General features: G+C 37.1%; 1 protein-coding gene across 1 annotated transcript in view; it reads right to left on the bottom strand.

Moving 5' to 3' along the window:
- Positions 1-25,762, bottom strand: part of PASD1 (PAS domain containing repressor 1) — a 103,895-nt gene that overhangs the window by 51,702 nt on the left and 26,431 nt on the right. The window contains 4 exon segments of the mRNA XM_049643306.1: positions 1,002-1,091; positions 3,931-4,019; positions 7,556-7,710; positions 8,943-8,998. Coding sequence (XP_049499263.1) covers positions 1,002-1,091; positions 3,931-4,019; positions 7,556-7,710; positions 8,943-8,974 — 366 coding nt within the window. The 5' untranslated portion in view covers positions 8,975-8,998.

Genomic DNA, 25,762 nt, shown 5'->3' with positions numbered 1-25,762 from the left:
ACTTAATTAAAGAATAATGTAACATGACTTCTATTAATTTACATGTTCCAAACTTGAGTGCTATAGATCTCAGGGCCAGGGTGTGTCAAGTTCTTTACTCAACTGTGTAGAATGAGGAATATACAATGAAAGCAACAATCCAAATAAGATTCACACAACTAGCCAAATGACAGAGATTTCAAGAGTGGAGGTGGATGTATTCTACCTACCCTCGCTCCACACACATGCATTAGTGGAACAGGAAGGTATGTAGTACTTTCATATTTGAGTGGTATATTTTTTAGATGCTCAACCTGAAGATCCAGAAAAATTTTTAGGTAATCACATATTCTAAGTCAATGATCTTATGAAGATAGAGAAAGCTTTCATGAAGAGGGGCATAATAATACCAAAGAGCTCAGGAATGAGTGACCTTTTGGGACAGCACAGATCCTGACTACAACTCCTATGTAAATGTCTCCAGCAATACTTACAATACTGCTAAACTATGCCATCATATCTATATTTTTTTCTAAATTAGATCATAATTTGTTCTTTAATATAAAGAAACAAAAAGCAAATCAGATCTGGAAATGGATACCATGAGCCAGCATAAACAAATCATGACATTCTTTCTTTAATTAGTATGTAGTGGACGCTAAGGAAATGTACAAAATCAAACACCTCCATCCCAGTGAGGGCTGCTTCACAAAGTAGTCACCTTGGGGGTTACCGACTGATTTTGAGGAGACTTCCATTTTAAAAAGTACATTCTTCTTTGGAGATTGCCTTTGGGGCCCTTTACAAAACACACATACACACACACTATTTCATTACCTCATATCACAATTTGTTTTTATAGATTTAAAACTGAAACCAATAAACATGACAATAAAACAAGTGCACATTTTGACAACATTGAGAGAACATCTTCTCTGATGAGTTATATGCTCCTGAAAACAAACAATGAACCCCTAAACAATAAACCAGAATGATCCTTCCCCAAAACTGGAAAAACTTACTGGTAAATGGCCAAGGAGACAAGTGATGCTTCCACCGACATAAATTATCACTCCATCTAGGCTCAGTATTATCATAAAGCCATCTAATGACTAAGGAAGAGAGAATAATAATGTAATTAAATAGTGGAACAATAATAAAATGATAGCTTTATTTCTAAATGCATAAATAATTATAATAGCACACTGAAAATGTATTGTGGGCCTTAAATATCAATAAAGCAGGCACAGACTTAATTAAAATTCCATTATTCTGCCTCCTACACAGAATCTACTTAACCTTAAGCATGAGATGTTTATCAAATGATGTGTCACTTAGACAAACAAATTTTAATGTATACTCAATTAACACAAAGCTCTCCAACACAAGCTAGGAAGATTCATTTCCATGTGTAGGTTGTTTCACATTTATTCAAAATTAATTTCAAAAATGCTAAGAATATTTTGCAGGGCATTTTTATTTGTGGTTAGTCATCTACTTATACATATGGAGATTACCATCACTTTCCTGCTATATAATGGATTTGATATCCAGACAAGTGCCTCCTGGTTGAGAACCCCTAAAATTATGAATAAAGTATATAAAAACATATATTTCAAAACAAAACCAAGCTTATTATAAAGTAAAGGAAACAATCTGGTATCAGAAATAACTATAACATGAGAATTAACAGGTAAGGGGATATTGGAGCCTGAATTTGCCTTGTAAATATCTGCATAACACTGATGGCATAGAGATTGGGAGAGAGAAAGCAAAACCAGGCATACACAAGGTGGGAAGTGAAATCAGAGACTTCTGCATAAAACCAGGCTTCCCAAAGGGTAACACTCTCAGCAGACCAAATAGATCTTATCCAGCAAAGGGAGAGAGTGAATGCACATGTCTGCCTCAGGCTCAGCTCTGGCTAGAGAAGGAAAAGAAAAACTAGTCTCATCTGAGAATCACTAAACAGAAGCTCGCACTCACACAGATTTGGAGCCGGCATTCGCAAACTACCTGTGTAACTTTCCACACCCCAAGCCCATTATTTAGTTTAAAGTGGTCTTGGGGCACCTGGGTGGCCAACTCTGGAGCATCTGACTCTTAATCTCAGCTCAGGTCGTGATTTTGCAGACTGTGAGATTGGGCCCACCCCTGCATCAGGCTCTGCGCTGACAGCGTAGAGCCTGCTTAGGATTCTCTCTCTCCCTCTCTCTGCCCCTCCCCCGCTCATGCTTGCTCATGCTCTCTCTTTCTCTCAAAAATAAATAAAATAAACTTTAAAAAATTGTTTAAATAAATAAAGTGCTTCTCACTCTGGACATCTAGTAAAAAGAAACTGAAATCATTTCTAGAGAATCATTTTAAAAACAGGGCTTGAGGCACCTAGGTGGCTCAGTCAGTTAGGTGGCTGACTCTTAATTTCAGCTCAGGTCATGATCTCATGGTTCGTGAATTCATGAGTTCATGAACTTGAGCCCCACATCGGGCTCCACACTGACTGTGTAGAACCTGCTTGTGATTTTCTCTCTCTCCCTCTCTTTCTCCCCCTCCCCCACTCACTCGAGTGGATTCTCTCTCTCTCAAAAATAAATAAATAAACTTTAAGCAATTTACAACCAGGGCTCAAAGAATTCATGTGGATAAAGTTCCAAATGACATGAGCTCATAATAAGATATTGAAAACACAAGAAGAAATAAAACATGAACAATTGGCAGAATAAATAACAAAATGCAGAATCAAAATAAAAAACAGCAGATACCAAAATTACTGAAGATAGACTATAAAAGAAGTTTGCTTAAATTGCTTAAATAAATAATAAAGTGTAAATATCATGAAAGAACAAGAGACTCAAAACTGACCAGGCAGACATAAAAAGTAAACAAATGTCTAGAAATTATATTATTATCAAAAATAAAAACACAATGTACAGTTAAATAGTATGCTAGAACATAGCTGGAAAGAAAACAGAGCTAAAGAAATGACTCAGACTGCAACACAGAAAGACATGGGGATGGAAAATATGGGAAACTGAATGACACAGAGAAGGGAGTGAGGAAGTGTGCTAGATATTTTACAGTATGTCCACTTTATTCTCACAACTCAGTGAAAGCAATTTTTTAATACCCATTATATAGAGGAAGAAATCAAGGATCGGAGATAATAACTTTCTCAAGGACACACAGCAAATAAACGACAAAGGCATAATTCATAGCCTTATCAGTCTGACTCAAAAGACCATGGTCTGGGACACCTGGATGGCTAGGTCAGTTTGGTGGCAGACTCTTGATTTAGGTTCAGATCGTGATCTCGTGGTTCATGGGACCCTGCATCAGGATCTGCACTGACACCCAGAGTCTGCTTGGGATCCTCTCTCTCCCTCTCTCTGCCCCTCCCCAGCTCATATTCACTCTTTTTCTCTTTCAAAATAAATAAATAAATAAACATTGAAAAAAAGAGAGAAAAGAAAAAGTCCATGGTAATTCAAGTTTTAGTTGTGGCCTTTTAATTTAGTAAAACTAACCAGTTTCCTTGGAGATAGAAACCATAAACACCTCATGTCCTTGATGGAAAAAAATAAGACTTGAAGGCCTGTTTTATAGAGGCTAACAATCTATGTTGAAGGGTCTACCAGATATTACTTAATTTGCCACTAACCCATGCAAAGACTTGTTTGTGTTTGTTGTCACTCAAGATGAGTGGTTTTCAAAACTCAGTTAGCAAAGAAGAATCTGTAGAGCCTGTTAGAAATGCAGGCTCCTGGCTCTACCAGGATTGAGACTCTGATTCAGACAGTTCAAGGTGGGTCCCAAGAATCTGTGTTTTCACCAAGCTTCCTAGGTAATTCTGATATGTATGGTCTCCAAGCCACACTGTGAAAAACACTATTCTTTATCTTCTATTGCACGTATTCTACATATAAAATAATCCAAGAAAGAATGCCCTCTTACTTGTAGTGTCTTACACTTGAAGTCTTCATAGCTCTGAAATGATGGAATCCAATTAGATATGTCTCTGGAGGTTTCCGGATTGACTTTGCCTTTTTAGGAAAACGAAGAAAGGATAGAAAACTGTCACATTAAAATGATTAGATATGGGTATTCGATTTTTCAAAGTTATAATTAATTTTATAGAAAAGACTCTCATGAGAAAATGCTGAGTGCTAATGAAGGAGCTGATGTAGACTAACTAATTGCTTATAAATTGTCAGAAACAGAGAAGTGTTTGGAATTGAAAAAGGCCTTGAAGATCATCCAACTCAATTTCCACTTGTACACACTTCTCCAAAGATTTTATGATTTTCAACCTCCAGTTCTTTCCTTTTCTTGACTTCTTTAAGTCTTCTGCATTCTACCAAAACCGGGTAATTTTAATATGCAATAAGGTACAGGCTGTGTCAAGGGTCTAGGTAGATCCAAGCACATAACTAGAAAATCTTTAAGCCCTATCTCATATCTCTTTGAAGCTGTTAACAATGTTCTATCTCCCATCCATCCTTCTTCACTCTTCAAGGTTTTCTGGTTTTCCCAGTGAGCCCTGTTTCTTCTGCTGCTGTGCTCACTCAGAGCTTTTGCCATCAACAGCTGCTCCCTTCACCCCCCCCCAATCCCATCTACTCTACAAACTTCACTAACTCAGGGATTTCCCTAACACAAATCTCCAATCTCCAGTTATTTTAATGCATGTCAATTAACTGTTAGTTTCTTCTCCTCACAAAGAACTTAGACACCCATGGAATACAACTTTGACCCCTATTAAAAATGTTAAATCTCCTGACAAGGATAATTCTGATAGCAGAGTTTGTTTTCTTAGAGAGTATGAGTCTCAGATCATTTCCTATCAGTAGATGTAGGTAAGAAGCAGACCAAGCATGAGCAGAGAAGTTCCAGAACCCTCACTAAAGAAGAAATGAAGAGGGTGTGTAACTGCATGGGAAATGACAGAATATAAAAATAAACCATGCCAATTGCACAAATGCCTCAAGATCAGTGTTTCCGACCACTGTCCCAGCCTGGAAATTCAATTCTGGTCAGAGCTCCTCAAGCTCAGGAAACAACCCATGACACTCTCCAACAGCTGATTTCTGAAGTCATTTCCCCACTGTCTCTCAGCTTTGCCTAGTGATTTTCATCTCCTATACTCCCTCCAAAGAAATAAATGAGATTGAAAAGAGTCTACATATTTCCAAGAAAATAAAACAATGTATTTTATCAATCAACCATAAAAGGCTTATCTACATTACTATTGTCCATAAATTTATTCTTGTTTTGCTTGTAGGACAGGCACTGTATCCAATTCTTCACGAACACCCCAGTGTCCAGTATTTAATTAATAATATGGAACTTGGTAATTCTTGTTAAATTAAACGTCATTCATTCACTCATTCATTTAACTGATATTTACTGAGCTCCAACTATGTATCCTACTTTGTTCTAGAGGCTCAGGATATAGTATGAAGAAGACAAGTGAGGTGACTATCCTTTTGTATCTTATAGACTGGTGGAGGGGTAGACAGATAATGAACACATGGACAATGGAACCAATAATTTCATATACCTTTAAGTACAATAATTTACACTGGGTGATCAAGGAAAGCTTGACTGAGGGTACCATCTGAGCCAAGCTCTGAATGACACGAAGACAGCCACAGCAAAACCTGGGAGCAAAGCATCCTGAGCAGAGGAAGCAGTAAGTTAAGTGAAGCATGAAAGAATTTGTCCTATTTAAATTACAGACAGGAGGCGAAAGTGGCTACAGTAGGGTGACCAAAGGATAGAGTAGTAGGAAATGAAGTCTGAAAGACAGGCAGGGCCAAATCATGTAGGGTATATGTTAAGGAGTTAGCATTACTCTGAATGGAATATGAAATACTTTCAAGCAGGAGGGTGACATATGTTTTTAAAAGACTACTATGGCTGTTTGTGCAAAATAGATCAAATTGGGGAACAAGAGTAGAAACAGAGTCTAGTCAGAAAGCTTCTGCAAAAGTAACAGATGATGGTGGCCTGGATTAAGTTGGTATACCAAGGCTATGGAAATGGGGAGAAGTGAATAAATTTGAGATATATTTTAGAGGCAAAACCAAAAGGACTTGCTGATGGATTGGGTGAGGAGGTGGAAGAAATAGAGGACACAAGAATGATTTATAGATTTTTAGCTTGAGCCACTGGAAGAATGACTGGTGGTACCAGTTACTGGAATAAGGAGAACCGGGAGGGGGTAGGTGGGTGTGAGAGGCAATGAAGTGGAGAAGGACCACAAGTTCCTTTATGACCATAATAACTTTTCTATTAGATATCCAAGTGAAGAAATCACATGGGAAACTCTTGCTGATTTAATAACGTGTATGGTTCTTGAGTATGGAGTTCAGGTAGGTCAGGGCTAGAGATAGACTTATAAAGCAGAGGTCACTGACATCCAGGTAGCACTTCCAGTTAGGAGACTGGACGAGATTACCCAGGAAATGAGTGTAGACATAGAAGAAAAAAGGTCCAAGGACTGAGTTCTAGGCCACACCAGTGTTCAGAAGTTGAAAGGGGAAGTAGAAAAGTAGAAAGAAAAAACGGGAAGGAGCAGCAGATGAGCTAAGAGAGAAACGAAGTGAGTGTGTTATCCTGGAAGCCAAGAAAAAAGTACTTCAAGAAGAAAGGAGTGGATGCCTGTCCAATGTTTTTGAAAGGCCACGGAAGATGAGGAGAGTTAAGGGCCAAATAATCAGCAATGTGCAGGTCACTGTTATCCCTGACAAAAGTAGCTGTAGTGGAGTTGTGAGAGCTGCAGCCTCAGTGAGTGGATTGAGGAAAAGAATGAAAGATGAAGATGTGGGGACAAGGTCTTACAGTCATTTCAAAAAGTTGTACTGTGAAGAGGACACAGAAACAGAGTAACAGAAGTATCATGGGGTCAAGAAAATATTTTTTTAAGGTAAGAGATTTTTATAGTATGATTATATGCATATGGGTATAACCTGTTCAGATGTTTTGAATTAAGCCTACTTAGGTATCATAGGTACTATTTTATACCATCAGGGCCATGTTCCCCTTAGCCACATTTACAATATGCTTCAATTGCCTAAGATACAGAAATCTGCATTATTATTGCCTGGTATACTTCTATTCATTCTCATTTCTTTATTCTACTTTTCCACGAACCTTAATAACATTTTCAGCATTGGCTATTAATAAACTTACGAATGGAGAGAAACTAAGTATCTGTGTATTTAGAAGATGCTTCAGGGGGGTGCCTGGGTGGCTCAGTCAGTTAAGCATCCAACTCTTGATTTTGGCTCAGATCATGATCTCACGGTTCGTGAGTTCAAGCCCCAAGTTGGACTCCTCAGCCTGGTTGGGATTCTCTCTCTCCCTTTCTCTCTCTGGCTCTCCCCCACTCATGCCCTCTCTCAAAATAAGTAAACTTTTTTTTAAAAAAGAAGGTGTTTCTGGAGATCCTCTATTCATTAATCTCTCCCAAAGATGTTTGAAGTAAAGGAAGAGATCCAGCTGTCCCACCCACAACTAGTTTTCAATATGGCTAATCAAAAAGCTATACAAATGGGTTAGGGTGCTCAGACCAAACCTTCCTTCTTCCGTGAAGGGTCAGTAGTGCGCTGTGATGTTTTATATCTGTCTCCTTTTACAGGATATCCATGAGCTTGAATTATGGCACGCAGTTCTCTGAAAAAGGAACTGTACTGGTCCTTCTTTTTATTTTCAGATACATTAGGTACATCCCTAAGTGACAAAAAACAATCAAGGTTGTTAATGGTAAGGGTAGGTCTAAGAATTCAGATGGTGGAACAATGGATGGAGGAGAAATAAGAAGAGAGAAAGGGAGTTGTTAATGTCAACATCTGAGCAAAACTCCAGTCCATTGATCATTCATATGACAACAATAACTGCCAATATTAAAATGAGGAAATGAGGGGCGCCTGGGTGGCTCAGTCAGTTAAGTGTCTGACTTCGGCTCAGGTCATGATCTCACAGTTTGTGGGTTCAAGCCCCCTGTCGGGCTCTGTGCTGACAGATCAGAGCCTGGACCCTGTTTCAGATTCTATGCCTCCCTCTCTCTCTGTCCCTCCCCTGTTCATGCCCTGTCTCTGTCTCAAGAATAAATAAACATTAAAAAATATTTTTTAAATAAAAAATAAAATAAATTTAAAAAAATAAAATGAGGAAATGAAAGCCAATTTCATTTAGACTGTGAGGCCCATGAGAGTAGGGACCAGATCTGTCTCAGTGTCTTCCATAGCAAAGCCCAGCACAGTGTCTGGCACGGTGACCTATGAATTAATAAAATAAATTCAATCCAAATTAACTTGAATTTAAATGGTGGACCTTTGTTCCACCATATATTCTTACCTGCTTTTACAAGAGTACTTCTCATTAAAGAAAAATCTCTCTAAATGATCTGTAATTACTCAAGAGGCTCTTGCAAAGCCATTGCTCCTTCTCAGAGAGAAGGCTGAGCAATAAAATGCTAATTGAGATTGTTTTTTACCTTTGAAAAACAGATCATACTGAAAAATTTGGACAAAAACTTTTTGATCAGTGCACTGGAATTTATTTTAGATGCTTGAATTGGAAAAATAAGGTAATTTATCTTTCCAAACATGTATGAATTTAAGCTCTAGGCAAGCCATGGACCCAAAACAGGCTTCTAAACTTATCAGGGAGTATAAATCATTTATGTAGTGTCAGCCTGGGCAACCACTGTGTAAGGTGGAGGACACAGTTTGAAGAGGGAGGTTTTCAGGGAATATTTGCTTTACCTATGCATTACATAGATAATCCACTTAGTATTATAACAGAGTTGGGGCTATGGGTTATGGAAAACCCACTGGAGATACCAAATTTCCCTGAGTCAGGCTTCCCCCGAGGAAGTAGGATTTTGCTAGATGTGAAATAGGAACAGAAGACAGGGGAGAGGGCTTTGACAGAAATATCAGTCAGTTATGAATTCATACCTCTTCTCTTTTTCTCTCTCAGACTCATCCATTATTCAGTGATGTAACAAAGAATTCTGAAATCAAAGTGGAACAACATTTTACTAAGAAATCAGTCTATGATGAATCACAATAAAGCAATAAGACTAATCAAAATTCTCTATTGCATAGCACCTTTCCCTTAAGGAATGCCTATTTCTTTTAAAGATAGAATTTCATTAAGTACCAATAACCCTCTCATATGTTATGTATATGTTGAAGATTTGCTTTATTGTCTGATCCCCAATGAATGTTTGTCACAATAACATTACAAATGAATATATTTGAAAAAGTTACAAAAACATTCTGTGAAGTTACACAACTTAATCCAAAAGTAAGTATCTGTAAGCTTAATTCCATACCCTTAAAATTCTTTTAACTTCTATTAACCTGAAGAACACTTAATGAAACAAAGATTGATGTGGGTTAGGTTTCATATCTATACACAATACCATGCCACGATAGACAAAATCTGCATTTATTGCTGCTATCACAGAAATCCTGGGCATATAAAAATGGCACTGAAATCACCAAAGTCCTCTGCTTTGAATTGTATAATTAGACTCACATATCACCTCAAGGTCAAAATCTCAGAGTAAAAGTCAATGACATTCAAATACATGTCTGTTAAGTAAGAAGTAGCAGCTAAAATATAACAAACCTCCTTTAAAAGCTCTCAAGAAAGTAAGGAAAGCTTAGGGGTAACACAGTGAGAAGACGCTGAAAACCAAAGCTGGTTAGTATACCAACCTGTGCTACTGTGAGGACAGGGAAGCATAGCCATGCAACAAAAGACCTCGAATATTAAGGCCCTGCTGGGTAAAGGAGAATTCAAGCAGATCTTTGAAACTAAAACCCACCAACTTCTCCCTACACATAGGCATTACTCTCAGAGACTACAGTTTAATTTAAAAAGCTCTCTCGGCAGCAAAGGAAGAAAAGAAGGAAGTTTGGCTATCTCAGCATGTTCTCTTGGGTAGGAAAAAAAGGGTGCCGTTAGACTTAATAGGGTTCCAGGAGAATGGAAAAGCAAACCCATTTTGGACAGATACTCTCTAAAGTCAAGTTCTACCAAATCTCCACAGATAAGGCACCACTGAAGATGAGCTCACCATCCAGAATGGGAAGATGTATAAGGAAACAATCCACCATTTACCAGAATTAGGACCCACACCCAAGCAGTATGAGACCTCCAAGAACTTCAAATCATTAAAAGATCTGAAAGCCATTATAAAAAATAATTGTGTTTAGAAATATGAAAAACAAAATAGATGGAAGTGAAAATATGAGAAAAGCCAGGTAGACATGAAAAAGAACAAAAGTGAGATTCAATAAATAAAAACATATTCAATGGAATTCATTTCAAAAGGATGGATTAATCATGTATTATGAAAAACCGGATGAGAAACTTAGTAAACAGAATACAGATATGAAGAAATTTATCATATTGCCTTTACAGAGAGACAGTAAAGTGGGAAATATGAACAAGAGGTTATGAAACATGCAAGAGAGAATGGTAAGGCCTAATATAGATCTCAGTTCCAGATGAAGAGAATAGCAAGAATGAGAGAAAGTCAGTAAAGAGATAATAGCTAAAATTTTTCCAAAATGGAAAATGTCATCCAATCTAGATAAATTAAAATAAAACCACATCTAGAAACATCATAGTGAAATTTCAGAACATGAAAGATAGCTAGGTCATTCTAGGCCATAAAACAAATCAACAAACACCAAAGAACCATATGCTCCCCCCCAATGCCATTTAATTAGAAATCAAGAACAAAAAGATAACATAAACCCTGTAGATCTGTATATTTAAAACAATAGCAACAACAAAAGCAAAATTTCCTAAATAGCTCTGGAAATAAGAAAATATTTAGAACTTAAGTATTATAAAATACTACATATTAAAAACTGTAAAATGCAGCTAAGGCAACACCAAAGAATTTATACCCTTAAACGCTCGTGAGAAAAAAATGAAAATAAATGAGCTAAGTAGTCAACAGAGCAAATTGTGAAAAAAGAGTAAAGCCAAATAAAGGGAATTTAAGGAAATAATAAAGGTAAGATGAGAAAACAACATGATAAAAGGATATACTAGAACAGGTAAAAAAAAAAATCTGTTTCTTAAAAAAAAAGACAATAAAATAAAACATTGTTATACCAGATCAATCAAGAAATAAAAGAGAAGACACATTCTGGAATGAAAAGTGCATACGTATGAACTTGAGATGATAAAAAGCAGTATGATCAATTCTATGTCCATAAATTTGAAAACAGATATGAAATGGAGTATTTTCTAGAAAAAATGTATTTTCACCTATTAAGCCTATTTAATAATACAAAGAAAATGTGAAGAAATCATATAAATGTAAAGAAATTAATGTAATAATTAAAAATCTATCCACAGAAAAACAATCTAACCTAATATAAACAAACAGTCCCAATGGTTTCACAAACTGACACTTATAAACACTTAAATAATGGGTATCTCATATTTCATGCAAATTATTCCAGAAAACAGACAGAAAAGTCACTCATCCAACTCATTTTATAATCCTAGTACTTCTTTATACCAAGCCAGAAAAAGGCAGCATCAAAAGGGGATATTTTATAAGCTAATTTTATTTATGATAAAGAAGAAAAATACTTATCAAACCCAAACAAAGAGAGTATTTTAAAATTTGGGCTAATTCTAGAAATACTAAGATAATTTCATATTAGAAAAATATAATTCAACATATCAGACAAAAAGAAAAAATGAATAAGATCATCTTGGTCGATGCAGAAAACTCATTTGATATCATTCTATATATATATATATATATATAATTTTTAAAAGTATTTGTTAAAAGTTTATTTATTTTGAGAGAGCTAGAGAGAGCACAAGTGGGAAAGAGGCAGAAAGAGGGAGAAACAGAATCCTAAGCAGGATCTGTGTTGTGCTATTAGCACAGAGCCCAATGTGGGGCCTGAACCCACAAACCCATGAGATCATGACCGAGATCAAGAGTCAGACGTAAATATTTTTAACATACTAGGTATAGACAGAAGCTTCCTTAACCTGATAAAGGGAAACAACCAAAAACATACAAAGATCATGCTTAAAGGTGGAGCATTAAAGAAATTTTTTAGATTCAGGAAAAAAATAAATGTGGCTACTAAGACAGTTAACATATAGTGCTAAAGGTACTAACCAATGCATTAAGGTAAGAAAAAGAAATAAAATGAGTAACTCTTGGAAAGGAAAAATAAAAGTCCTCATTCATGAACACTATGGTTATCTACATAGAAAATTTAAGAGATTCTTCAATTTATGAAAAGAATAAAATAGTTCAGAAAGATTGCTGTATACCAGATTAATATGTAAAAGTTAATTTTGTTCCTATATAGCAGCAACCACATTTAGAAAATATTTTTTTACGATACAATAGAAACAAAAATTTATAGGGGCTACTGCTTATGGCCATGGAATAACTCATATGGGAACAGCCCATGAACAACCAAGAAACTGGACAAATTAGAGGAAATACCTATTTGGAAACACTGGACAGCAGGCAGCACATGCCGGTGATCCCTGAGGTAAGAGCAAAAATGAGATGAACCCTACAATAATCCCAAATTTCTACCTAAAGATACTTCCAGACCACAGTTCTGGAAGCACAATCCCAAGGAGAGTACAGTAATCTTACCAAAGCCAAGATGGTGGAATTTGTAAGGCAGAATACTGGAAAGAGAAAAGTTATGGTGAAACAAACAAACTCCAGAAATCTGAATATAGATTCTCTTGAATCTTTGGCTGAATACTTAACCTGTGCCTGTGCAAGGTAACACTCTAAAAGACCAGTCAAGGAACAACTACCAGGGAAAGAAAAAATCCGGTGAATTCAAAACTAAGCAATCACAGCTTACACATGGCTGGAAGACTCTGGAGTTTTATCCAGCAGAGTGGAGAAAAAAGACGGAGAAAATGCACAGAAACTCACGGTGGGATAATATCAGAAAAACTAAAATATATGTAACTGAATTCCCAGAAGGGGGAGGCAAAAAAATTTGAATGGCCATTTTTTTCCATACTGGATGAAAATATAAATTCATATATTCAAGAAGCTCAATGAATCTAAGAATATAAACACAACAGAAAACTCACCAAGGCATACATAAACAAACTGCTGAAAAACAATTATAAAGAGAAAATCTTAAAAGCAAACAGAAATAAAAAACACATTTAACATAAGAGAAAAAAGAATGACCTCTGTCTGACTTCTTACCAAACAATTCAAGCAAGAAAATGAAACATCTTTAAAGTGCTCAGGGGAGTTGGAATCAAACTAGAATTTTATATCCAACAAAGATACACCCTTCAAATAAACTGAGGGTAAAATAAAGACATCTTTAGATTAACAAAATCTGAAAGAAGTCAAGGCCAACATACTAGCACTACCAGATATGTTAAAGGAAGTACTTCAGGTAAAAGGAAAAGGATACCAGATGGAAACTCAGATTTACATAAATACATGAAAAGCACTGGCAGTAATATATATGTAGATAAATACAAAAGAACTTTTTTCATCTCTATTGCCAAGATAATTCAAATAAAATTCAATTTTATAATATAAGTAGAAGTCAAACCTATGAGAATAGCAACGCAAAAGACAGGAGATTAGAGAATAACAATGTACCATTGTCAGGTTCTTACATGATATGTGAGGTGGCACAGTATGAGTTCACAGCACACAGTAATAAATTAAAGATGTATACTACAAACTGCCTAGAGCAACAAATAAAATGCACATGTGATACAAATTATAAATCAAGAGAGAAAATGGAATACTAATTCAATACTCATTTAATCAAAAAAAAAAAGCAGAAAAAGAAGACAAAGAGAACGAAGATCAAATGGGAAAAACAGAAAACATATAGCAAGAAGGTAGACTTAAACTTAACCATAAAAATAACTATATTAATTTTACACAAATATAAAGTCTGGGACTGCTAAAGTGTGATAGAAAAGTAAGGCCAAACTACCCTTGAACAATATGGAGGGTTAGGGCACTGACCCCCCCCCACACACACACACACAGTTGAAAATGCACATTTAACTTTTGACTCCCCTAAAACTTAACTACTGTTGACTGGAAACCTTACAGATAGCATACAGAATTGATTAACACATATTTTGGATGTTATATGTATTACACATTACATTCTTATAATAAAGTAAGCTAGAGAAAAGAAAATGCTTAAAAAAATCATAAGGAAGTGAACATACATTTATAGTCCTGTACTGTATTTTTTTAAAAAAAATCCACATAAGTGGACTGATGCAGTTCAAACCAGTATTGTTCAAGGGTCAACTATTCTAGTGTCTACAAGATACCTTAATTGTAAAGACACAGCTAGGTTACAAGTAAAAGAATAGAAAGACACAGCTAGGTTACAAGTAAAAGAATAGAAGCATATACTATGTAATCCCAATGACAAAAAGCTTGAATGTCTAATTAATATCAGACAAGACTTTAGGTAAGGAATAGTACTAAGGAAAAAGAGGGACATTTCACAATGATAAAGGAGTCAAACAAGGAAACATTAAGAATCCTAAATAGATATGCACCTAATTACAAAGCTTCAAAATAGAGTAAGAACCGAAATAAGAAATAAATCCACAATTATAGTTGGTGAGTTCAATACTTCTCTACCAGTAATCAATAGAGCAAGTAAACACAAAATAAGTAAGGGTATCAAAGACTTACCATAGTGCCAACAAACTTGGCCCCATATGTTTACAGAACATGACGCCTAGCAACTATAGAATATACATTTCTATGTATAACGCTTATAAAGATCCAAAATATGCTGGGTCATAAAACCAGTTTAAGTAAGTTTAAAGCATTAAAACCATACAGATTATGTTCTCTTACCAAAATAGAATTAAATTAGAAATCAAGGGGCACCTGGGTGGCTCAGTCAATTAAGCTTCTGACTCTTGGTTTTAGCTCAGGTGATGATCTCACGGTTTGTGAGTTCGAGTCTTGCATCAGGCTCTGACAGTGCACAGCCTGCTAGGGATTCTCTCTCTCTCTCTCTCTCTCTCTCTCTCTCTCTCTCTCTCTCTTTCTCTCTGCCCCTCCCCAGCTTGCTCTCTCTCAAAAAATAAAGAAACATTAATAAATAAATAAATAAATTATAAATCAATAATAAAAAAATCTCAGGAAAACCCCTGAACACTTGGAAGTTAAATGACATACTTCTTTTTTTTTAATTTTTTTAATGTTTATTTATTTTTGAGACAGAGAGAGAGAGACAGAGCATGAATGGTGGAGGGTCAGAGAGAGGGAGACACAGAATCTGAAGCAGGCTCCAGGCTCCGAGCTGTCAGCACAGAGCCCGACGCGGAGCTCGAACTCACAGACTGTGAGATCATGACCTGAGCCGAAGTCGGATGCTTAACCAACTGAGCAACCCAGGCGCCCCTAAATAACATACTTGTAAATAATTTGTGGGTCACAGAAGAAACCTTTGAAAAAGATTTAAACAAAGGAAATTAGACAACATTTCTATAACTGAATGATTATGAAAATTGTGTTTTAATTCCCCAAACTTCAATAATCAGATTGTAATTTATTAAAATTGCATTATACATACTTATGGTATTATGTATTTCCAAGAAAAGTTATATCTCCTTAATTACACAAATCATTTTTCATGTTTTTAAATAAATTTATAGGTTTTCTCATATAGAAATCATAAAACTTGTGGTTGCCAGAGGAGAGGGGGTGGGGGATGGGTAAAATAGGTGAAGGGGATGAAGAGGTACAAATTTCCAATTATAAAATGAATAAATCATGGAGATGAAAACTACAGCATGTGTAATATAGTCAATAATATTATAATATCCTTGTATGGTGACAGATGGGGACTACACTTACTTTGGTGAGAATTTCATAATGTATATAAATGTCAAATCACTATGTTGTGCACTTGACAAATATAACATTGTATATCAACTATACTTCAATAATAAAAATATTTTTAAAAACTATTACCCTACTTAAAAAAAAGAAAAGAGGAGCTCCTGGGTAGCTCAGTTGGTTGAGCGTCCGACTTTGGCTCAGGTAATGATCTCACAGTTCATGAGTTCGAGCTCCATGTTGGGCTCTGTACTGACAGCTCAGGGCCTGGAGCCTGCTTCAGATTCTGTGTCTCCCTCTCTCTCTGCTCCTCCCCTGCTCACACTCTGTCCCTCTCTCAAAAATAAAAATAAAGATTAAAAAAATTTTAAAAAAAGAAAAACTATACAGTGCTCAGTAGTTAATTTAACAAAAAGGTACTAAAACACTACACAGAAAATGTCTTTGTTAAAACAGACAAAAGAAGACCCAAATAAATGGAAAGATATGCCATATCCCTGGACAGGAAGTCCCAATATCATAAAAATATCAGATCTCCCCAACTAATCTACAAATTAATGTAATTCTGATCAAAGTTCAGTAGATTTTTTGCTTAAGTTTGCTTTTCTATATAACTTGACAAGTTTATTACAAAATTCCTATGGGAAGCAATGAATCAGAAAGACCCACAATAATCTTGAAGAACAACAACAGTGTAAAAGGATGTGTCCTACTAGACACTGAGGTTTACTATAAAGCTATAGTATTTCAGTAAATGAACAGTGGTGCAAAACACAGGTATGGAATAATGAGACAAAAGACACCAATTAAGGAACAGCTCTATGCATAAATTAAAATCTGGTTTATGACAAAAGAAGCATTATAATTTTGAAATTTCTACCATGGAGTGGGTGTATGTGTGTGTGTGTACATGCACATACACATACTTTTTCTTTTAGTTCACAAGAAAACACACTGAATTGATGGATAATGGGAATATACCATGAACTAATTTCTGTAATCATTTGCGCTCTGTAGTTGAGAATCATTTATGCAGATACTTCCTAGTGTGAAAATTGTGATGACACAGGTTATCAGTGTTCAGTTGGGATAAGATCCACAGTTGAAGGAATCTCTACTTTATCTCTCAGTCTTTAAACTGCCAGAGCCAAATAAGTTACCAGACTCTTCCATGGCAATATTAGTCTTCTCTGGAGACAAGGGACTTGCTGATCACATCTGGGCTCCTGCTGCTAATATTCTTGAAACATTTTGCAGGGGCCATATCTGGGGCCTGTGTGACACGCATAACATGCGCCATCAGCTCCCAGTAGAAACAGATCAGGACTAAATGCCACTAAAGGTTTAATCTTATTAGAATCAAAGCGAACACATCCTGAGACCAACTCGAGGACTCAAGCTAGGCTCATAGTGATTACACTATGCAGCTGTGGGAGGGAGAAAATAAGGCTGAGTAGCAAGGTCATGACATTTTTGGATGCAAACCAGAATAAAGACTATAGCAATGTAATTCAAAGGATTTACTTACATATCTTAGGGCTGATGATGACCTTTCCAGTAAATCTCCACAATTTCAGATAAATACTTGGACTCATCCACCTTTGCTTGTTGTGCTTGAGGATTTATAAAGCTGAATTTTAATGAAGCTCCATGTGAAATGTCTACACTTGTTGCATTGGCCCACCACTAGGAGTCCAGCTTTCTTTATCCTTTCTCCTAAAATTACATTTCTTATTTCATGGGAAGTATCAGCATTTGCAACATTCCCTGGTGGATTTTTTATGTGTTTTTAATCAGTGCAGAGGCCACTGAAAAGCATTTTGTAACCAATCCGTATTATGAAAAAATACTTGTTATTGGTGAAAAAGAAGGTCATAAAATAGTATATGTTATATTATCCCAACCATGTAAAATATGATACATACACGAATAAAATGTGGTGTAGAAAACAGGACTAGGAAAAGAAAACATTCAGAAGTGTCTCTGAGTGATGGAACGATGTGTGATTAAAACTATTTTTTATTTAAATTGTTTTATTTTATTTTTTCCAGCTTTTTGCATTTATTAAGCTTGCTATATGTGTAACATTCAAAATTAAGAAACACCTCTCAAAAATAATATAGAGCCAGTGCTGAACAGTGAAGAGTGTGGGCTTCGAATCAACTGGACTTGGGTTCAAATCACAACTCTATCCCTTTATAGTTGTGTGGCATCGGTGAGTTCTTTAACCCTTATGTCTATCAATTATCTCAACTGTAAAGTCTGAATTATCATACCTACATGCCAAGGTTTCTGTGATAATTAAGCTAATGGACATAAAAGTGGCTAGCACTGTGTCTAGCACATAGTAGCCACCCAATAAATTTTAGTTTTAATTAGAGATGTTAGTATTAGTAGCAGTATACAATCTAAAGGAGTGTGAGGGAGATGCAGTCTTCTCAGGGAGTGAATCAAGGGCAAACAACTGGTCATGCAGAGGTTTCTTGATGCCACTTGAGAAAAGAGAGAACCCTGAGGAGGTCAATCACCATGCAGTGGGCCAGATGGATAAATCTAACATGTCGTGAGTAAGTGGTGTCTCAGCCCAGTGACGGAGTCAGGCTATGATGCCACTTAATGTGTATCCTCATCATGAACATGTGGTGGCAGAGCATGACTGTATAGTGGTACTAAGCTGCACGGAAGCAAGATTTTCTCCAAAGCAACAAACAGCCCACACGTAGGAATGGAGGAGGGAAATGGTCAGATTGATCTCTGCTTAGAGTTTTCCTGAGCACCAAGGAAGAAAAGAGGCACTGATATTGGTCAGAGAAAGTGCTTGAAATGTTGGGCCCTAATGTAAAGATTGAGTAAGAAGTTGCAGGCAGAAATAGGGGAGGTTCAACAAGAAAAAGTACAGCAGTCAAGGGACTGGAATAAATCTGAAAAGGGCAAAGAGCAGGGCTACTAAAAGTGCCACAGAAAGAGCAATAGACAAATAGGGGTTCCAGCATAAATGGGGAGAATTCAGTTGAAAATGCCAGCAGTAGTTTCTGGTGATAACAAATGCAATCATGAAAAATATTCTCTTTCATAAAGAGAGAGGTCTAGCAAGAAACAGAGCACATCTTCACCCTGCCACATCTGAAGAGGCTGAGGTTAACTAGTTAGTGCTCCGTAACCAAGGAACAACTCCCTTCTCTGTAGGGCTGCCTAATCACAGGCCATCACCGGGAGGCCTAATGAGCCAGTCAGCAGATTTAGTCCTAGCTCACCACAGCCCTAACTGTGCTCTGCTGATAAATTTGCCCCCCACCCCCTGCTTCAGCCCCACCAATCTATCTGTCAGTTAGCCTTGGCCCCACTGACAGAGAAGGAAAGCCTTGCGGCCTTCACAGACCAATAATGGCCAGAAAGTGTTTGGCTCACGTAAACATCATTTAAAATGTTTATATGGAATTCTAAAGAAAACCAGATAGGGTCTGAAGAAAAGCAGAATGTAACAGTGAATCCATTTTAGGGTATTACTCTGGTTACAATATTTGTTTATTTAAAATAAAAACCTCAGAGTATTTAAAATACCACTGTGGAAGATAATCATGCCATATATTTGTAGTTATAAAATTTGCTGTGCATTATCAGGGACCAACTCTTCCTTTATACAGACAGAGAGACACACACACACACACACACACACACACACACATTTTTAAATAAACAATTGCTCAAGTAAAGTGGTCTTTCAAATATCACTATGATTCTGGGGATTATTTTAAGTGTATAGGGGAAAATGCATGATGGCATACTTCAAAAATTTGAATGAAGTCATCGTCTCTTACTCATATAAGGTTTATTAAAGATATTTAATCAGTGAGAAAGAATGAAATATTTACAATTTTCATGTAGACAGTAATGATGTCCAATGTGTATGGCATAAATATATCAACCAAGTCGTGGAATTTTCCAATTTATTTTCAATCAAAACTTTCTTCAGAAATTACATCTCATAAGACTATATTTCATCAGTTACTCATCCATCTTAAGGGAACATGATTTTCCAATGGATAAAATTAAGAATGGAAATTAATCTCAACTGGATTATGTAATATGGGTGCCAAATACCATACCAAATAAGCCAGGAAAGGGCAAGTGGCAAAGTCATGCTCCAAAAGAGATCCAGAAACAGGATCAGGGTGACTTTTCTTTCTCGAACCTGAATTCTTTCAGCAAGCTCTCAATGCACAGTCATGGGCCTTGGTATGGATGAGGTGGTGGGGAAGCCAGGCACTGGAGAAAATGAACCTATTTGCATAGGAGAACATACACCTGCACAAGTAAAATGTCCGCTCGTTCCTAGACCAAAGCAGATGCTCATTTTGTGTCCCTTCTGTGGTCCCTTCTGAGGACAGGGTCAGGTTATTTGTGCTTACTGTTGCATTCTCAGCACCCCAACCTGTTCCTGGAAGAATACATATGCTGAATAAATGTTTGGTGAATGAATAAGTTAACAAAAAAAATAAATAAACAAACACTGAGTCCTACTTGGCAAAATGCTGATGAACAGCCAAAGGTTGCCGAACAACTCTCATCCTGCTAATTCTGTTCCTAAAAATCAGAGAGGGAAAGAAAGAGAGAAAGAGAGAAAGAGGTGGGGGTGGGGGGCGGTGAGGGAAAGAGGGAAGGAAAGAAAGGAAGAAAGGAAGGAAGGAAGGAAGGAAGGAAGGAAGGAAGGCAGGCAGGCAGGAAGGCAGGCAGGCAGTCAAACCCCAATCTAGAAAAACAAAGTTGGATCTACAAGTGTATCTCTTTTTTTTGTTTTGTTTTGTTTTGTTTTTCAATATATGAAATTTATTGTCAAATAGGTTTCCATACAACACCCAGTGCTCATCCCAAAAGGTACCCTCCTCAATACCCATCACCCACCCTCCCCTCCCTCCCACCCCCCATCAACCCTCAGTTTGTTCTCAGTTATTAACAGTCTCCTATGCTTTGGCTCTCTCCCACTCTAACCTCTTTTTTTTTTTCCTTCCCCTTCCCCATGGGTTTCTGTTAAGTTTCTCAGGATCCACATAAGAGTGAAACCATATGGTATCTGTCTTTCTCTGTATGGCTTATTCCACTTAGCATCACACTCTCCAGTTCCATCCACGTTGCTACAAAAGGCCATATTTCATTCTTTCTCATTGCCACGTAGTATTCCATTGTGTATATAAACCACAATTTCTTTATCCATTCATCAGTTGATGGACATTTAGGCTCTTTCCATAATTTGGCTATTGTTGAGAGTGCTGCTATAAACATTGGGGTACAAGTGCCCCTATGCATCAGTACTCCTGTATCCCTTGGGTAAATTCCTAGCAGTGCTATTGCTGGGTCATAGGGTAGGTCTATTTTTAATTTTCTGAGGAACCTCCACACTGCTTTCCAGAGTGGCTGCACCAATTTGCATTCCCACCAACAGTGCAAGAGGGTTCCCGTTTCTCCACATCCTCGCCAGCATCTATAGTCTCCTGGTTTGTTCATTTTGGCCACTCTGACTGGCGTGAGGTGATATCTGAGTGTGGTTTGGATTTGTATTTCCCTGATAAGGAGCGACGTTGAACATCTTTTCATGTGCCTGTTGGCCATCTGGATGTCTTCTTTAGAGAAGTGTCTATTCATGTTTTCTGCCCATTTCTTCACTGGGTTATTTGTTTTTCAGGTGTGGAGTTTGGTGAGCTCTTTATAGATTTTGGATACTAGCCCTTTGTCTGATATGTCATTTGCAAATATCTTTTCCCATTCCGTTGGTTGCCTTTTAGTTTCGTTGGTTGTTTCCTTTGCTGTGCAGAAGCTTTTTATCTTCATAAGGTCCCAGTAATTCATTTTTGCTTTTAATTCCCTTGCCTTTGGGGATGTGTCGAGTAAGAGATTGCTACGGCTGAGGTCAGAGAGGTCTTTTCCTGCTTTCTCCTCTAGGGTTTTGATGGTTTCCTGTCTCACATTCAGGTCCTTTATCCATTTTGAGTTTATTTTTGTGAATGGTGTGAGAAAGTGGTCTAGTTTTAACCTTCTGCATGTTGCTGTCCAGTTCTCCCAGCACCATTTGTTAAAGAGACGGTCTTTTATCCATTGGATGTTCTTTCCTGCTTTGTCAAAGATTAGTTGGCCATACGTTTGTGGGTCTAGTTCTGGGGTTTCTATTCTATTCCATTGGTCTATGTGTCTGTTTTAGTGCCAACCATGCTGTCTTGATGATCACAGCTTTGTAGTAGAGGCTAAAGTCTGGGATTGTGATGCCTCCTGCTTTGGTCTTCTTCTTCAAAATTACTTTGGCTATTCGGGGCCTTTTGTGGTTCCATATGAATTTTAGGATTGCTTGTTCTAGTTTCAAGAAGAATGCTGGTGCAATTTTGATTGGGATTGCATTGAATGTGTAGATAGCTTTGGGTAGTATTGACATTTTGACAATATTTATTCTTCCAATCCATGAGCAGGGAATGTCTTTCCATTTCTTTATATCTTCTTCAATTACCTTCATAAGCTTTCTATAGTTTTCAGCATACAGATCTTTTACATCTTTGGTTAGATTTATTCCTAGGTATTTTATGCTTCTTGGTGCAATTGTGAATGGGATAAGTTTCTTTATTTGTCCTTCTGTTGCTTCATTGTTAGTGTATAAGAATGCAACTGATTTCTGTACATTGATTTTGTATCCTGCAACTTTGCTGAATTCATGTATCAGTTCTAGCAGACTTTTGGTGGAGTCTATCGGATTTTCCATGTATAATATCATGTCATCTGCAAAAAGTGAAAGCTTGACTTCATCTTTGCCAATTTTGATGCCTTTGATTTCCTTTCGTTGTCTGCTGATGCTAGAACTTCCAACACTATGTTAAACAACAGCGGTGAGAGTGGGCATCCCTGTCGTGTTCTTGATCTCAGGGAAAAAGCTCTCAGTTTTTCCCCATTGAGGATGATGTTAGCTGTGGGCTTTTCATAAATGGCTTTTATGATCTTTAAGTATGTTCCTTCTATCCCGACTTTCTCAAGGGTTTTTTTATTAAGAAAGGGTGCTGGATTTTGTCAAAGGCCTTTTCTGCATCGATTGACAGGATCATATGGTTCTTCTCTTTTTTTTTTTGTTAATGTGATGTATCACGTTGATTGATTTGCGAATGTTGAACCAGCCCTGTATCTCAGGAATGAATCCCACTTGATCATGGTGAATAATTCTTTTTATATGCTGTTGAATTCGATTTGCTAGTATCTTATTGAGAATTTTTGCATCCATATTCATCAGGGATATTGGCCTGTAGTTCTCTTTTTTTACTGGGTCTCTGTCTGGTTTAGGAATCAAAGTAATACTGGCTTCATAGAACGAGTCTGGAAGTTTTCCTTCCCTTGCTATTTCTTGGAATAGCTTGAGAAGGATAGGTATGATCTCTGCTTTAAACATCTGGTAGAGCTCTCCTGGGAAGCCATCTGGTCCTGGACTCTTATTTGTTGGGAGATTTTTGATAACCGATTCAATTTCTTCACTGGTTATGGGTCTGTTCAAGCTTTCTATTTCCTCCTGATTGAGTTTTGGAAGAGTGTGGGTGTTTAGGAATTTGTCCATTTCTTCCAGGGTGTCCAATTTGTTGGCATATAATTTCTCATAGTATTCCCCGATAATTGTTTGTATCTCTGAGGGATTGGTTGTAATAATCCCATTTTCATTCATGATTTTATCTATTTGGGTCCTCTCCCTTTTCTTTTTGAGAAGCCTGGCTAGAGGTTTGTCAATTTTGTTTATTGTTTCCAAAAACCAACTCTTGGTTTCGTTGATCTGCTCTACAGTTTTTTTAGATTCTATATTGTTTATTTCTGCTCTGATCTTTATTATTTCTCTTCTTCTGCTGGGTTTAGGCTGCCTTTGCTGTTCTGCTTCTATTTCCTTTAGGTGGGCTGTTAGATTTTGTATTTGGGATTTTTCTTGCTTCTTGAGATAGGCCTGGATTGCAATGTATTTTCCTCTCAGGACTGCCTTCGCTGCGTCCCAAAGCGTTTGGATTGTTGTATTTTCATTTTCGTTTGTTTCCATATATTTTTTAATTTCTTCTCTAATTGCCTGGTTGACCCACTCATTCGTTAGTAGGGTGTTCTTTAACCTCCATGCTTTTGGAGGTTTTCCAGACTTTTTCCTGTGGTTGATTTCAAGCTTCATAGCATTGTGGTCTGAAAGTATGCATGGTATAATTTCAATTCTTGTAAACTTATGAAGGGCTGTTTTGTGACCCAGTATATGATCTATCTTGGAGAATGTTCCATGTGCACTCGAGAAGAAAGTATATTCTGTTGCTTTGGGATGCAGAGTTCTAAATATATCTGTCAAGTCCATCTGATCCAATGTATCATTCAGGGCCCTTATTTCTTTATTGACCGTGTGTCTAGATGATCTTATCCATTTCTGTAAGTGGAGTGTTAAAGTCCCCTGCAATTACCACATTCTTATCAATAAGGTTGCTTATGTTTGTGAGTAATTGTTTTATATATTTGGGGGCTCCGGTATTCGGCGCATAGACATTTATAATTGTTAGCTCTTCCTGATGGATAGACCCTGTAATTATTATATAATGCCCTTCTTCATCTCTTGTTACAGCCTTTAATTTAAAGTCTAGTTTGTCTGATATAAGTATGGCTACTCCAGCTTTCTTTTGGCTTCCAGTAGCATGATAAATAGTTCTCCATCCTGTCACTCTCAATCTGAAGGTGTCCTCAGGTCTAAAATGAGTCTCTTGTAGACAGCAAATAGATGGGTCTTGTTTTTTTATCCATTCTGATACCCTACGTCTTTTGGTTGGCGCATTTAATTCATTTACATTCTGTGTTATTATAGAAAGATACGGGTTTAGAGTCATTGTGATGTCTGTATGTTTTATGCTTGTAGTGATGTCTCTGGTACTTTGTCTCACAGGATCCCCCTTAGGATCTCTTGTAGGGCTGGTTTAGTGGTGACAAATTCCTTCAGTTTTTGTTTGGGAAGACCTTTATCTCTCCTTCTATTCTAAATGACAGACTTGCTGGATAAAGGATTCTCGGCTGCATATTTTTCCTGTTTAGCACACTAAAGATATCGTGCCAATCCTTTCTGGCCTGCCAAGTTTCAAAAGAGAGATCAGTCACGAGTCTTATAGGTCTCCCTTTATATGTGAGGGCACGTTTATCCCTTGCTGCTTTCAGAATTTTCTCTTTATCCTTGTATTTTGCCAGTTTCACTATGATATGTCATGCAGAAGATGGATTCAAGTTACGTGTGAAGGGAGTTCTCTGTGCCTCTTGGATTTCAATGCCTTTTTCCTTCCCCAGTTCAGGGAAGTTCTCAGCTATTATTTCTTCAAGTACCCCTTCAGCACCTTTCCCTCTCTCTTCCTCCTCTGGGATACCAATTATGCATATATTATTTCTTTTTAGTGTATCACTTAGTTCTCTAATTTTCCCCTCATACTCCTGGATTTTTTTATCTTTCTCTCAGCTTCCTCTTTTTCCATAACTTTATCTTCTAGTTCACCTATTCTCTCCTCTGCCTCTTCAATCCGAGCCGTCGTGGTTTCCATTTTGTTTTGCATTTCGTTTAAAGCGTTTTTCAGCTCCTCGTGACTGTTCCTTAGTCCCTTGATCTCTGTAGCAAGAGATTCTCTGCTGTCCTCTATACTGTTTTCAAGCCCAGCGATTAATTTTATGACTATTATTCTAAATTCACTTTCTGTTATATCATTTAAATCCTTTTTGATCAGTTCATTAGCTGTTGTTATTTCCTGGAGATTCTTCTGAGGGGAATTCTTCCATTTAGTCATTTTGGATAGTCCCTGGAGTGGTGCGGACCTGCAGGGCACTTCCCCTGTGCTGTGGTGTATAACTGGAGTTGGTGGGCGGGGCCGCAGTGCGACC

This window comes from Panthera uncia, chromosome X, assembly GCF_023721935.1.
Source record: "Panthera uncia isolate 11264 chromosome X, Puncia_PCG_1.0, whole genome shotgun sequence".
Taxonomy (NCBI): domain Eukaryota; kingdom Metazoa; phylum Chordata; class Mammalia; order Carnivora; family Felidae; genus Panthera; species Panthera uncia.
The sequence above is the reverse complement of the archived record's forward strand: the minus strand, read 5'-3'. Positions and strand labels throughout refer to the sequence as shown.